The sequence below is a fragment of the Microcaecilia unicolor genome, chromosome 6, assembly GCF_901765095.1.
Source record: "Microcaecilia unicolor chromosome 6, aMicUni1.1, whole genome shotgun sequence".
Taxonomy (NCBI): domain Eukaryota; kingdom Metazoa; phylum Chordata; class Amphibia; order Gymnophiona; family Siphonopidae; genus Microcaecilia; species Microcaecilia unicolor.
In genome coordinates this window covers 53,508,041-53,523,960 of record NC_044036.1, presented here as the reverse complement: position 1 = coordinate 53,523,960, position 15,920 = coordinate 53,508,041, and the positions used below count along the sequence as shown (strand labels likewise).

The following is a 15,920-nucleotide window of genomic DNA, read 5'->3' as shown; positions in this document are numbered from 1 at the left end:
TTTGGGCTTTAGGATCCAACTCCACCCCCCGAGGGCCCTGTTTGTTCTGTTCCAGGCTACACTCTCAGTTAGTTGGTAAATTTTTTAGGTCAATCTCAGTTATGTCCTCGCCGTTGCGAGGCCCAATTGACCAATGTTGTTGTTTTGAGTGAGCCTGGGGGCTAGGGATACCCCATCAGTGAGAACAAGCAGCCTGCTTGTCCTCGGAGAAAGCGAATGCTACATACCTGTAGAAGGTATTCTCCGAGGACAGCAGGCTGATTGTTCTCACAAACCCGCCCGCCTCCCCTTTGGAGTTGTGTCTTCCCTTGAAGTGTATTGTCTTGCTACATACTGGACTGGCCGGCTCGAGCCGGTTTCGGGCGGGAAGACGGCCGCGCATGCGCGGTGCGCGCGGGCGCGCGAGGGCTAGCAAAGGACTTTGCTAGTGAAGTTTCCGATTGGAGGGGCTGCCGTGGACGTCACCCATCAGTGAGAACAATCAGCCTGCTGTCCTCGGAGAATACCTTCTACAGGTATGTAGCATTCGCTTTACTGCAGGCCCCCTTTAGGGAGCAGCCCAGAACATTGGGCTGTGGCTTTGCAGTCTGTTGCTCCAAGGATGTAGAAATAACACTGGCCCCAAATGGATGCACGCCAATTTTTTATTTTGCCCCATGTCCATTTTCGGCCAAAAAAAGAGGCCTTTTTGCAGGTGCACTGAAAAATGGACCTGTGCCCATCCAATACATGCGTCTACACCAGCGCAGGCCATTTTTTCAGCGCACCTTAGTAAAAGTTACTAGTAACCTGATTTAACAGTAAAATTGGCTAAACAGTAACCTACATTGATTACACCCCCCCCCCCCCCCCCCCCCCCCCCGGCCCTCAGTCCTCCAAAGTCCACATGGGAAGTATAAATACCATATTCTCTCTAATAATTTCACATGCTATTATTTGAAACACTGGGTTTTCTGAAGTCTAGGGTGGACTATTATTGGAGGCACTTCAGTTTTTTAGGAAACCTGAAATTGGCGACACACAACAAAGACAGCCAACAGACTGATGAAGTGGTCAACAATTCTTAATTATTGAAATAAATGAGTGAAACAATACCTTGTTGTTTTTTATATTCTGACCTTGCTTTTTCATTATTTAAGCTAAATAAGTGGATAAAGAGGGGATTGAGGCTTAGACTTGACAGATTAATTTGTATTTGGGTCTGTTGTATGAGAACAGATTGTTACTGTGGAGATGAAGCAGTCTCTGAAGCTTATAAAATTGCTGGGCTGTCTTGGACAGGTATTTGTGACCTGGATTGGCCACTGTTGGAAACAGGAGGCTGGGCTTGATGGACCTTTGGTCTGTCCCAGTATGGCAATACTTATGCTCTTGAGGGGTTGTATTAATGTTAAATTTGCATCACTTTGAGCAGGAACAACAGGAATCAGTTACCCTGCTGGGCAAAGGAATGTCATGTTTGTATTGTTATCTTGACTGGATTTCTGGTATGTAGCAGGGGATTCCCTCCTGAAAGAGGAGGTGAGTTTTGTGTTTCAGGGAATCTTTAGAAGGTGAATTCACAGTAGCATTACTGACAGCAGGGTCACTGTGGGTTTGTTTACCTAAATCTGGCTGAGTATTCTTAGAAGAACAGTTCTTCTTTTTTACCTTTCTGTTTACCTGCACTATGTTTGCTCACTGAATCACTGCTACCCCGTGGTTGTGCCGGGCAGAAGTTGAGCAGGATCAGAGGAGGTGGTGGGAGTGGAGCAACAGTCTCAATTTTGTGGGCCTTGTGTTCCAGAGTCACACCACCACTAAAGGAAAGATTGTGGCTTGCTAAGTGGCAGTAATATTTGTTTTAAACTTTCCTGCACTCTCCTGTGCTTTAGGGTAAAGGGTAGAGTGAGGGACTGAAAAGGAAGCAGCAAAGGAAAATTGAGGTGCTGTGAGGAGAGCTACTTGATATGGCCATGGACAAAAAGGACTAAAGGGGCACCAAAGCATTTCACTCTTCCGTCCTCCACTTGCCCATGATGACCATACATTTCTTACCTCTTCTCAAGGTTATAGTTAGGGATAGGCAATTATTAGAAAAATAAACATTTTGATGTTAGACTCATTCTACGTTCACTTAACGGTCACCACCTGGTTCTCCCTGTGCCAAAAAAGGCTAATCTAGAGTCCACCCGCCAGTTTGCATTCTTTTCAGTGCACCCTTTTATTGGAACTCCCTCCCGAAGGAAATTAGAAGTGAACTATTATGCAGTGGCATTCCGACCCTAGCTGACACCTGGGGCGGATCGCCGATGCGCCCCCCCCCCCCCTGGTGAAATGACACCTCTTCCCCCCCCCCCCCCCCCCGGCGAAATGACACCCCCCCCCCCCGGGTGCACGCCGCTGGGGGGGGGGGGGTGCTGCGACGCGCGCCTGTTGCCCTGTCTCCGAGTTCGCAATTCGCATGTGTTCACTGCTCCCTCTGAGTAACCTGTTCCGGGGCAGACTCAGAGGGAGCAGTGAATACATGCGAATTGCGAAATCAGACTGAGACAGGGCAACAGGCGCGCGCTGCAGCACCCCCCCAGCGGTGTGCACCCGGGGCGGACCGCCCCCCCCCCCCCCCCCCCCTTGGTACGCCACTGCTATTATGTGAACAATTTAAAATAGCATTGAAAACCTGACTTTTTACAGCAGCTTTTGACTCTTTTTTTTTTCTATCCCCCACTTCCTTTTTTTCCCCTCATATCTGGTCCATGTGTCCAGTCTGTATGAATGTTTTTACCTTTCTTTTCCAACTATTGTAGTTATTTTCCCATTTATTTTTGTAGTTTTTACTATATTGTAAATCGCTTTGACCTGCAAAGGCGGTATGTCAAGTACAAATCAACTAAACTAAATTATAAGGATTTCCAGGCCTGAAGTGGGGGTGGGAAGTGATTATTAGAGAGAATATGGTATTCACTGTTTATCAGTGAAACTGCTACATTTTATTCTCCGAGGACAAGCAGGCTGCTTGTTCTCACATGTGGGTCGACGTCTGCGTTGGCCCAGGAAACAGCAAATTTTCACCAGCAAAAATAAAAAGTTTTGCCAGAGCCTTCTGGCGCGCATGAGCGAACGACTTCCCACCCGTCGCGTGAGTGTGCCTCCTCAGTTCTTTTTTGTCCATGATGAGGTGACAGGAATTTTCTTGTTCTCCTCGTTTTGGCCCAGGAACAGTCTGGCAACTTTTATCGCTGTTTTCTTCTTATTTTCGTCATTTCTAAAAAAAAACAAAAAAACTATCTCCCGTAATTCTCTTTAGTTTTTTATTCTTACCCTTTTCTAAGTTTTCTTTCTTTTCGACGTGGTTGGCTTTAGGTCGCGCGGTCGGGTTTTTCCCTTTTTGTTTTGTGCCCTTTTTCTTTAATAGGCACAATCGTGTCTTTGATTTCGCCAAAAAATGAAATAAAAGTGGGAGGACGACCAAGGATTCCAAAGACTGAAAGGATATATAATAATAAAGATGTTTATTGAGGTATAAAGACTCAACACAACGTCGTGTTTCGGCCGTTAGGCCTGCATCAGGAGTCTTAATGCCGAATGCTTTTGAGAACTATTTGATGAAGGCAAATCCTCAACAAAGGGAGGTCTTTAGAAAGACCGTTGTGAAGGTGAGCGTGCTTCGTTGTCTCCTCTGACACAATGCTTGTATAGAATGCTGCAGTAAGCTTATTGGGGAACCAGTGGGTTCTTCAGATAGTCCGGTTAGGATACACCCTGAATCTGGAATCCAAACCTCTAAATTGCCCACTGGGAGTTCATTCTTACAGCTCCCAGCACAAACAGGTACTTGCAGAGGAACTCTCCGCCCTTCTAAAGGCTCAAGCGGTTGAACCCGTTCCACCAGGGGAAGAAGGGCTGGGATTCTATTCCAGGTACTTCCTTGTGCAGAAGAAGACAGTGGGGATGTGTCCCATCCTACACCAAAGGAGCCTGAACAAATTTCTGGTTTGAGAAAAGTTCAGGATGGTTTCCCTGGGCACCCTTCTTCCCATGATTCAGGAGAACGATTGGCTATGCTCTCTGGACTTAAAGGATGCTTACACACATATCTCGATACTTCCAGCTCACAGGAAGTATCTTCAGTTTCGGCTGGGAAGTCAGCACTTTCAGTACCGTGTATTGCCTTTTGGTCTGGCGTCTGCGCCCAGAGTGTTTACAAAGTGTCTGGCTGTAGTAGCAGCATTACTACTCAGACTGGGAGTGCATGTGTTCCCTTATCTCGACAACTGGCTGGTGAAGAGCACCTCGGAGGCAGGCGCTCTACAGTCCATGCGAATGACTATTCAGGTGTTAGAGCTACTGGGTTTCGTGATCAATTACTCCATCCCATCTCACCCCAATACAGAAGTTAGAATTCATTGGGGCTCTGTTGAACACAAAGAGAGCTCGAGCTTATCTTCCCAACGCGAGGACAGACAACCTCCTGTCCCTAGTGCCCATGGTTCAGTCGTCTCAACAGATCACGGCTTGGCAGATCTTGAGACTTCTGGGGCACATGGCCTCCATAGTTCATGTAACTCTACTTATGAGATCAGCTCAATGGACTCTAGCTTCCCAGTGGTATCAAGCTGCAGGGGATCTAGAGGATGTAATCCAACTGCCCACCGACTTTCGGAATTCCCTTCAGTGGTGGATGATTTGATCCAATTTGATCTTGGGCCGCCCATTCCAAATTCCTCAGCCACAAAAAGTGCTGACGACGGATGCATCCCTCTTGGGGTGGGGAGCTCATGTAGATGGGCTTCACACTCAAGGAGCTTGGTCCTTTCAGGAAAAAGGTCTTTAGATCAAACTCCTGGAATTGCGAGCGATCTGGAACGCTGTAAAGGCTTTCAGAGATCGGCTGTCCAACCAAATCATTTTAATTCAGACAGACAATCAGGTTGCCATGTATTACACCAACAAGCAGGGGAGCACCGGATCTCGCCCTCTCTGTCAGGAAGCCGTTCAGATGTGGCTTTGGGTACGCTGTCACGGCATGTTTCTCCAAGCAACTTATCTGACAGGCATAAACAACAGTCTGGCCGACAGATTGAGCAGAATAATACAACCTCACGAGTGGTCACTGAACATGGACGTAGTCCGCAAGATCTTCCAAGCGTGGGGCACCCCCTCGGTGGATCTTTTTGCCACTCAGATCAATCACAAAGTCCCTCAGTTCTGTTCCCGGCTTCAGGACCACGACAGACTATCGTCAGATGCCTTTCTCCTACATTGGGGAACAGACCTTCTGTATGAGTATCCTCCCATACCTCTAGTAGGGAAGACTTTGCTGAAACTCAAGCAAGACTGCGGAACCATGATTCTGATTGCACCCTCTTGGCCCCATCAGATTTGGTTCCCTCTTCTTCTCGAGTTGTACTCCGAAAGACTGTGGAGATTGGATTGTTTTCCGACCTTCATCGCCCTGAACGAGGGGTTGCTTCTACATCCCAACCGCCAGTCTCTGGCTCTCACGGCCTGGATGTTGAGAGCTTAGAAATTGCCTCTTTCGGTTTTTCAGAGGGTCTTGCTTGCTTCCAGGAAAGATTCCACGAAAAAGTGTATGGTGTGACAGCAAGGCATCCTTTTTCTTGTCCTACATGGACCTTGCTTGAATACCTTCTACACTTATCAGAGTCTGGTCTCAAGACCAACTCCGTAAGGGTTCACCTTAGTGCAATTAGTGCTTATCATCGCTGTGTAGAGGGTAAGCCTATCTCTGGACAGCCTTTAGTTATTCGCGTCATGAGAGTTTTGCTTTTGTCAAAGCCCCCAGTCAAACCTCCACCAGTGTCAAGAGATCTCAACGTTGTTTTTATCCAACTAATGAAAGCTCCTTTTGAGCCACTGAATTCCTGCCATCTGAAGTACTTGACCTGGAAGGTCATTTTCTTGGTGGTTGTTACTTCAGCTCGTAGGGTCAGTGAGCTTCAGGCCCTGGTAGTGCATGCACCTTATATCAAGTTTCATCACAACAGAGTAGTCCTCCGCACGTACCCTACGTTTCTGCCAAAGGTGGTGTCAGAGTTCCATCTGAACCAGTCTATTGTCTTGCCAACATTTTTTTCCCGTCCTCATACCTGCCCTGGTGAAAGCAGTTTGTGTACCTTGGACTGCAAGAGAGCATTGGCTTTTTACATGGAGCGGACAAAGCCCTTCAGACAGTCCGCCCAGTTGTTTGTTTCTTTCAATCCCAACAGGAGGGGAGTTGCCATCGGAAAACACACAATCTCCAGTTGGCTAGCAGATTGTATTTCCTTCACTTATGCCCAAGCTGGGCTAACTCTGGAAGGCCATGTCACGGCTCATAATGTTAGAGCCATGGCTGAAGTCAGCTTCCATTGAAGAGATTTGCAAGGCTGCAACGTGGTCATCAGTCCACACATTCACATCTCACTACTGCCTTCAGCAGGATACCCGACGCGACAGTCGGTTTGGGCAGTTGGTGCTGCAGAATCTGTTCGGGGTTTAGAATCCAACTCCACCCCCCTAGACCCATTTTTGTTCTGTTCCAGGCTGCGCTCTCAGTTAGTTGTTTATTGTTTCAGGTCAATCTATGTTATGTCCTTGCCGTTGTGAGGCCCAATTGACCAATGTTCTTTGTTTTGAGTGAGCCTGGTTGCTAGGGATACCCCACATGTGAGAACAAGCAGCCTGCTTGCCCTCGGAGAAAGCGAAGATACATACTTGTAGCAGGTATTCTCCGCGGACAGCAGGCTGATTGTTCTCACAAAACCCGCCCACCTCCCCTTTGGAGTTGTTGTTGTTTGTTTGTTTGTTTATATGCTTTTTGATTAAACTGTGGAGGCATGCTCACGCGATGGGCGGGAAGTTGTCCGTGCATGTGCGGTGCGAGCAGTTCGCGCCAGAAGGCTCTGGCAAAACTTTTTATTTTTGCTGGTGAAAATTTGCCGTTTCTTGGGCCGACGTGGACGTCGACCCACATGTGAGAACAATCAGCCTGCTGTCCTCAGAGAATACCTGCTACAGGTATGTATCTTTGTTTTATTGTAACTAACATATTTAGCTAACTACTATCAAGGATTCAGAAAAGAGCTATTTCATTGTGAAAATAATTGATGCGCCGTATTTGCTTTATAGGTTTCTTTCTTTTTTTTCTAATTTTTCATCAAAAATGTAAGATGCTGACTCAAAGCACAATTTTCCTGTTGCAAAACGTTTTTTCTTTTTATAAGTTTGGTCTTTTTTTTATGCACTACATTTAGTACATCTCAGAGCTGAATCATATAGATTTGAATGGAAGCTTGTGCCTTTGAATCACAATTTAAAACCATTTTCATTGGAAATAGTTTGTTGCATACATTTTGACAAAATGTGAAACTACAAATCAGGTCATATAGGTCATCTTATAAATATTTATTCACATAAATTCTTTATGTAATTAAATTATATGTTCTACAGCAGAAAGAAAGAAAGGCTTTTAGTATCACTGACTGCAAATTGAAGCCATTTGTCTAGAAGGGTCAGGTGCCACTTTGTGGTAGGAATTTATCATAGATTCATGATAAAGAAGATTGATAGTATGGAGAGGCTGATGAAAAAAGGAATGCAAAATGCATAATAAGTTGTAAGTTAATTAGAAGAATTTAAACAAAAAAAAAGGAAAACTGATATAGTTCTTCAAATGTAAGGTAATCATATCTTTGCTCATTCAGACCTGGTTTTCTGAGATGGTTATGTGGCAGTGCTTAGTTGAGAACATCAGTGAATCAACTAATTATAAACAGCTTTTTAATTTGTCAAGGGAGAGTTATATTTTCTTGGACTCTCTATAGAGACATTGCCAGTCAGGGGCCACGTGCTTTCTGTGTCTGCATTAATAGGGACATAGCCATAGAAAGTTGTATAAGTACTACTTTATTGAATACTAACACTAACCCCCCCCCCCCCCCCTCAGTTCTGTATATTGGAACTTAAGTTACACTTTCAAATCTGGTTGTATTCTGATTTGCGCGTACAACATAATTGACTTAAGCCAATCAGCACTGATAATTGCCACTTAAGCAATTATTGACCCTAATCGGCTTTAATTAGAATCTGCATGCACAGCTTTCTAAGCATATTCTGTAAAGTGATGCACATAAATTCAAAGACTCAGATCTGAAAAGGGGGCGTGGCCATGGGAAGGGCATGGGCGAGTAGTGGTTGTTCCTTTAATTTATGCACATTGTTATAGAATATACCCATTCTGCATGTAATTTATGTGTGGGCGTTTACCCCAGGTTTTAGTTGGCGTGAATGGCCGTGACTAAATTTAGTCATGGGAAACAGGCTGTAGGCGTATTCTATACACTATGCCTAAATTTAAGCATATTGTGTAACCTGTGCCTAATTTAGCCATAATTTATAGAATATGCTTAGGCATATTTTTTTTGCCGCCAATTTTTTAGGTGTGATATATAGAATCTAGCCATAAGAATCTGAAAATGTGCTTATATTTAAGATACAAATACAGTAGCCAGAGAGCTGGTATAAATTCTTAGAACTAGATAGCAAAGATTTTATAATCTATGAGTGTAAGTATGCCTTAACCAATGTGAATGCCTACTTGTAAAATATTCACCTTTGCGTCTACTATAGGTATGAACTTACAGAATACTACTTAGCAAGTAACTGTTGGTCAACATGTTTATGTGTTTACATACACACATAAATGGCCTGAATGACTAGAATACCAGCATTTACGCACATTCTTGCTGCCGAAAACTAGGTGGTTCCTTATACTATTACTCCACCTGTTGGTCAACCAGTTTCCAATCCAGTTCACCACTAGGACCCAAAGTGGTGAACTGGATTGGGAGCTGATTGACTTAACAGGCAACAGAGGGTAGTAGCAAATGGAATCCACTCGAATGAAAGGAAGGTGAGCAGTGGAGTGCCGTCAGGGGATCGGTGCTGGGGTTGATTCTGTTTAATATATTTGTGAGAGACATCACTGAAGGGTTAAAAGGAAAAGTTTGCCTTTTGTGAATGACACGAAGATAGCCAATAGAGTGGATACCCCAGTGGGAGTAGAAACCATGACAAGTGATCTCCAAACATTAGAAGAATGGTCAAAGGTCTGGCAATTAAAATTTAATTCAGCAACTCAGGGGGAAAAATATGTTATCGGAGTACAAACTCTACAATAGTACATTCACATACAGTACTCCCAGTTTTAAGTAATATACTTTGTTTTAATTATTCCAAATATAAGCACACAAATTTCTTGAAAACTATAGCAGGATGCTATAATTCACCTACATTTGCCTTCCGGCGGTACGCAACCTTGGGGTGCTCATTGAATACCGGATGCACCGACAGCACATGCCAATATTTATGTACAACTTGTCCTATTTTAGGAGCGTAGTGGGAGAATGGGAGCACGCAAGCCAAAGGTTTAGCCATAGACTTTTGTTTGGGAGAAAATAACCAGGGTCTATAAGCATAACATGCTCTTTTGTATGCCTTCCTAAGAACTCTTATCGGATATCCACGTTGTCTGAACCGTTCTATCATGTCAATGGCTTGTGTCTTAAATTCACTGAGTGACGAACACAGCCGTCGCAACCTTAAGAACTGACCGACAGGAAAACCCCTTCTCAATGCTGCATGATGATAGCTGCTGTAGTGTAACAGGGTGTTCCTATTGGTTGGCTCCTTAAAAATCGTGGTTAAAAATTCGCTGTGTGCAGTCTTGATGATCTTTATATCCAGAAATTCATTCTCATGTTTCGCAGTGCGAGAAGTGAACCTGACAATGGGGATCAGCAGCATTAAGGGTATCTATGAAGACTAGTAGTTCGTTTTCTGATCCCTGCCAGAACATTATAACGTCATCAATATACCTCTTCCACAACACAATCTTATTGTATTGGGAAGAGGCATATACATATTTCTGTTCAAACTGAGTCATATAGAGGCACGCCAGGGAAGGCGAGACTGTGGCCACCATAGCGACCGCACGTTTTTGCACGTAAAACTTATTTTGAAATTCGAAGTAATTATTACAAATGACCCAGGTCAATGATTGTCGCAAAACTGCAATTTTCGATTTAGAAATTGGTGCTTGTGCTGAATGATTGCACGCCACCTGAATTACTTTGTCCTGGGGCAAATTTGTATATAGGGCTACATCTAAACCCACCATATAAAAATTCTCGCTGTCAATTCCATGAGAGCTAACTCGATCTAACAACTTATAAAGTCAGTGGAATCGCGGACATATGAAGCGGCCTGGCTAACAAATGGTCTAAGTATATTATCTAACAGTTTAGAGAGAGGCTTTAAAACTGAGTCATGAGTGGAAAAAATAGGGCGACCGGGGGGGGGGGGGGGGGTCCACTCTGGATTTATGGACTTTTGGCACAAAATAAATATAAGGAGTTTTAGGATTAGGATGACATAAAAATCTTTGTTCTTTAATAGACAAACTACCATCCATAACTGCTCTATCAACATACTCCTTAATATGTTGCTTCAACTCACTTGTTGGATCTTGGTCTATCTAAGCATAATATTCCACTTGTTGGAGCTGCTGCAAACCCTCAGAAATATATTTATCTGTGTCCATGACCACAGTGGACCCTCCCTTGTCGGCCCTCAAGATGGTTAGTTGTTTATTGTTAGCCAATTGGTGGCTACTACGACGTTGACCAATGGACAAATTACTGCCATGAGTATTATTTCCCTGTTCTATTTTGCCTAGGTCCGTTAACACCAACCTCTGAAATTTTAAAAAGGCCTTTTTTAGAAGCGTTCTGAAAAGTGGATTGGCAGACGCCCAAAACCCGTGCCTAAACTACCGCAAGCCATTTTTCAGCGCACCTTTGTAAAAGGACCCCTCTATTGATTCCATAGTACTTACATTGAAAAATGCATCCAAAATAGAACCATGCAAATATAAATCAGTTAAGCTGGTGTGATTGTAAAGAATATATTGGAATCCGCATTTATTTCAAACGTTGGAAGCATTCTTCTCTGAAGCGTAGACATTTGACATTGATATCTGCATTTATTTATGCTTGACAGCGTGAGAGATTTGAGATAAGATTTACTTTGGATTTTCTATCATCCCGGCTTGTTCAGCGCTAGAATTTATTCCAGTTGAAATGCATTTGGATTACTTAGTCTTTTGAGACAGTAGCAAGGAATATGGATGTGATTCTGATAGTTGTAGTGGTATACATTTCATTTCATTTATTACTATTTATATACCGCCCTTATCCAGAGCAGTGTGCATAGCAAACATACATAATAAAATATTACCAAAAAACAGCTAATACAACACAACTCAATAAAACATAACAAAAAATCAGATCACCACATTGTGTCCATCAACTGCCTGGTTCACAATTCTGAAATACAGTAATTTATGTATTCATATATTTAATGTGAAGGAAATAGTGAGTTTGTCAATTTATATGAATGATTTTAGAATTTGAGTAATAAAGGTTTAGTTTTTATATTCATTTTTCTAATAATACATTTTGAATAATTATTATAGTTATTATTGATCTATTCATTCATTAAGTGTAACTATATTGAAATTTGGGATACTCAGGATAATTGATTAAAAAAAAAAAGAGAGAGATGGTAGCACACTAGGGGGGTTGTTTACTAAAGCTTAGCTCGAGTTATGTGCAGCAGGGTTCATAGGAATAAAATGGGCCCTGCTGCAGATAACTCAAGCTAAGCTTTAGTAAACAGGGAGGGGTAGGTTTGGAATGGAAAAATTAGCAAAAATCACTATGTTTAGGAATGTGATACCCCACCCTAAGTGTTTGCTTTCCTCCGAAGGGCTTTCTTTGAACTAAAGTTGCAACCTTAGGGGTCCTTTTACTAAGGTGTGTGGTAGTATAGACGTGTGTTTTGAGTGCAAACAGAATTATTTTTTAGCACACCTACAAAAAAATTCCTTTTTTTGCCGAAAACAGATGTGCGGCAAAATGAAAATTGCTGCATGTCCATTTTGTGTCTGAGACCTTACCGCAAGCCATTGACTTAGCAGTAAGGTCTCATGCGGTAACCAGGCTGTAATGGTCTATGCACGTCAGAAGATAAAAAAATATTTTTTAGAATCGCGTAGCGGACACGCGCCAAAATTGAAATTACCACAAGGGCCACGCGGTAACCAGGCAGTAACTCCAATTTGGCATTCGGGCGCACGTAGGCGCCTACGCGGCTTAGTAAAAGGACCCCTTAGGGCTTAGGAATGCTCCATGCAGGAGCTCCAAGTCACAGTTAGCTCCTCCTGCTCTCACTGACTGTAGCAGGAATGTATTTCACTGTCTCCATGTACTGCCTTCCTTCCAGTCCCAGTGCTCTTTTCCCTACCAGCAGGTGTCACTGAAAATTTGAATAGCAACTAATATAATATGGCCCAATAATGCATGAAAAAAATTGGTTCGTTTAAGGTGGTCCTTATGAATGAATTTATATACTTCATGTATGTATAGAAATATGGATGTAGAGAAGATGGAAGAATGAGCATGCAGTTATTAATAAGCTGCTTACGGATAATTCTGTTGATTTAGAAAGAAATTGCTGCTGTGTTTCAAAGACATGTTTGAAATTTGTTCTAGGATTGATAGAGTTCAAATAGGAATGGTGATGTTGATCTTTGCTTTACAGAAACCAAAGCAGAAATATTGGCATCCTCCCAGTGGCTTCATTCTTGGACTCTGGACTTTGATTCTCATGGTTTTCTTCAAAACATATGGACTGAAGCACATGAAGCACATCTTCTAATCTAGAATGGCTAAAAAGATATGCAGCCTGCCAGAAGAGTGAAGATGGTTACATCCTCAAGAATTCTTTACTTGAATATTGCTAGTGATTCTATGGACAAAAAAAACCCCCCCAAAACATTTTGATAATTATCTTCAACATCCCTCAAACTAAAATAAACCAAGAAATACATTTAAACTCTGTTGAAGATGACAGTAAAGAAATAAACCGGAAAGTACAGCGGAACACTGAAGTGGCAAGTAGCATCTCTTAAATACATCCAGGGTAGTCTTCAAAGGGAGTTATGAGGCAGCCCTAACCATGGAATTTCAAAGATTATAGGAATAGTATCAGGCACTTTAAATCAATAAACAGTCCAATACTATCCCTAAAATTATGGGCCAGATTAGGAAGGGAGCAAAGTTGTCACCACAAATAATCTGTTTAGTAGCAATATTTAGCAAGCCTAAACTAAGCAGATAGGGGCCCTTTTACCAAGCTGCATAAAAGGAGCCCTGCACTAGCAGCAGCTTGTGTTTTTGCCGCAGACTGAGGCCCCTTTACCGCAGAGGGTAAAAAGGCCCAAAAAAAAAAAGGCCGTATGGTAAATTCTCATTTACCACGTAGCCATTTCGGTGAGGGGAGCACTAAGGGCTCCTGCACAAACCCAGTGGTAACTGGGCAGCACACAGAGCTGCCTAATTAACGCCAGGTAACCAATAGTAAAAATACGGAAATAAATTTCTGTAGCACCAGAAATGGCATTTTTAATGCCACTACCTGTATACTGATAATCTGGCCCATTATTATGCATGTCATTTAAAAAATTATTTTCATATATCAAAGAGGTTTCTGTGCAGACACAGCATCTTGTAAAATTGCCTGGACGATATGCAGAAAAAGTGTGAACATAAGTTTGCCCAAGCTAAGTGGAGGCATTCCCAGGGGTTTCTATTTATGTCCATATAGTATTTTATTAAATACATATGCTAAATTTGTACGTACTGCGTAGTGGGTAATGTATGCATGTAGCTTCAGTGGAGCAATTTTCAAACCAGTTTTCTTTTGCAAATTGGTGTAACTTACGTGCATGCTTGGCACAAGTTATATAATTACTGTCCCAACTAGTCCCTTCATTGCCCAGCCACTGGATGTTCTTAAATGAATAAACCATTAAAACTATATAAGTATCTAAACCTTCCAATCAGAAGACGAGGTAGCAAAAGATGACAGAAAACAAAACTTGTGTTCAAAATTACAAAGCAACTACAAAAAAAATGCAATTACTGATATTTTGCAGAATATTTTATTGTTGTATTATGAATTATCTAGAGACTAATACATATGCAGAACCTTTTCTAAGATGACATTTTATCAATAAACACACAAACTGCTTTCCAAACTTTGACATGACATACGGAAAGCTTTCACAACAGAAACAAAGAAAAAATGTATTGATTTCCCATGGTAAACTCAGTGTATCATATCAATTTTTTTTACCAAAGGCAATTTTGTATTAAGGAGCCTATAGAGTCAGAAAGAAAACTTAGCATCAAAAAATCCAAGATAATCTTGAAGAAAAATACCCTGAGCAGCAAATTTCCGTGTTTGGTCCTAATGCTGCATTTGCTCTGAGCCCAATATCCAGGTAGGAGCTGCTGCTATCCAGATAAATAACTGCTGAATAAGTGCCATTCACACCAGGACCAGGCCTGGATTTTCAGCAGCATTTTCTGGATAATGCTACTGAAAATCATCTCTGACCACCCAATATTCAATGCTGGTATCCAGATAACTATCCAGGTAAGTTAAGAGGTGTGGTAGCCGTGTTAGTCCTCTTTTAAAGGTAATCAATAGAAATAAAACATGGAAAAGAAAATAAGATGATACCTTTTTTATTGGACATAACTTAATACATTTCTTGATTAGCTTTCGAAGATTGCCAAAGAAGGGCAACCTTCGAAAGCTAATCAAGAAATGTATTAAGTTATGTCCAATAAAAAAGGTATCATCTTATTTTCTTTTCCATGTTTTATTTCTATTGATTACCTGGTAAGTTAAGATAGTGCCAGATATCAGCGATACTCACAGAACTTCTGGTGGCTGTTCTTTACATGGATTTTCAGTGCTGATATCAGGGCATCAGCCGACATTGAATATTCAGGTATAGATTTAAATGCCACAATACCATCTGGTGTTTGAATCCAACATTGACAGTGGTATTTAAATATCAAGGGAGGGAGGATGTAGGAGTGGCCTAGTGGTTAGGGTGGTGGACTTTGGTCCTGGGGAATTGCGGAACTGAGTTTGATTCCCGGCACAGGTAGCTCCTTGTGATTCTGGGCAAGTCACTTAACCCTACATTGCCTGCCGCATTGAACCTGCCATGAGTGGGAAAGCGCGGGGTACAAATGTAACAAAAAAAAAAAAAACCATCATGTATAATGCCAGATACCCCTCTGGTGTTTGTGAATTTATACATCCATTGTTTAGTTCTTTGAGGTTTTTTTTGTTTTTGTTGGGGGGGGGGGGGGTTTGTTTGTTTTTTTCTGACAGCCCAGAGTGAAAATTCCCTGCACCATACTGCCTGTGGGATGATGATAGATGAGACGATGTGGGCAGCTATAAAGAAATCTGTAATTGCAGTGCAGTCCTTTTGCATCTTTTTGACAAGCTTCACACTTTCTTTAGGTGTTATATCATTACGACAAAGTAGAGGATTACTGCCAACAGGGGAGGAGGAGGAGGGGAGGAAGGGGTGATGGGCTTAGTGTTTTAGTTGATTGAGAGAATCCACAAACAGTGGAGAACTCAAAAGATCCCACGAGGCGTGAAGCAAAAAATAAAAAAGGTGGGAGATTAAGCCAGGCTATCCAAAGTTAGGAACCAAATTTTAAGAAAAACAAAGTTTATTAATCTTTGAACAAATGATGATAAAACAATAATGCATTATTGTTTTATCATCATTTGTTCAAAGATTAATAAACTTTGTTTTTCTTAAAATTTGGTTCCTAACTTTGGATAGCCTGGCTTAATCTCCCACCTTTTTTATTTTTTAGTTGATTGAGAGAAATTAATTGGTCCCACAGCATTCCACATATTAAGGATATGTCATCATTTATCAGGCCCAGGTCCTTACCCAAAGACCTGTGCAATGCTCTCATGTGCTCAATAAAACAAAT

General features: G+C 42.1%; 1 protein-coding gene across 1 annotated transcript in view; it reads left to right on the top strand.

Moving 5' to 3' along the window:
* PIGK (phosphatidylinositol glycan anchor biosynthesis class K) overlaps nucleotides 1–12,862 on the top strand; it is a 274,884-nt gene extending 262,022 nt beyond the window's left edge. The window contains exon 11 of the mRNA XM_030206903.1: nucleotides 12,643–12,862. Coding sequence (XP_030062763.1) covers nucleotides 12,643–12,759 — 117 coding nt within the window. The 3' untranslated portion in view covers nucleotides 12,760–12,862. The remainder of the gene's footprint in view (nucleotides 1–12,642) is intronic.
* The last annotated feature ends 3,058 nt before the right edge of the window (nucleotides 12,863–15,920 follow it).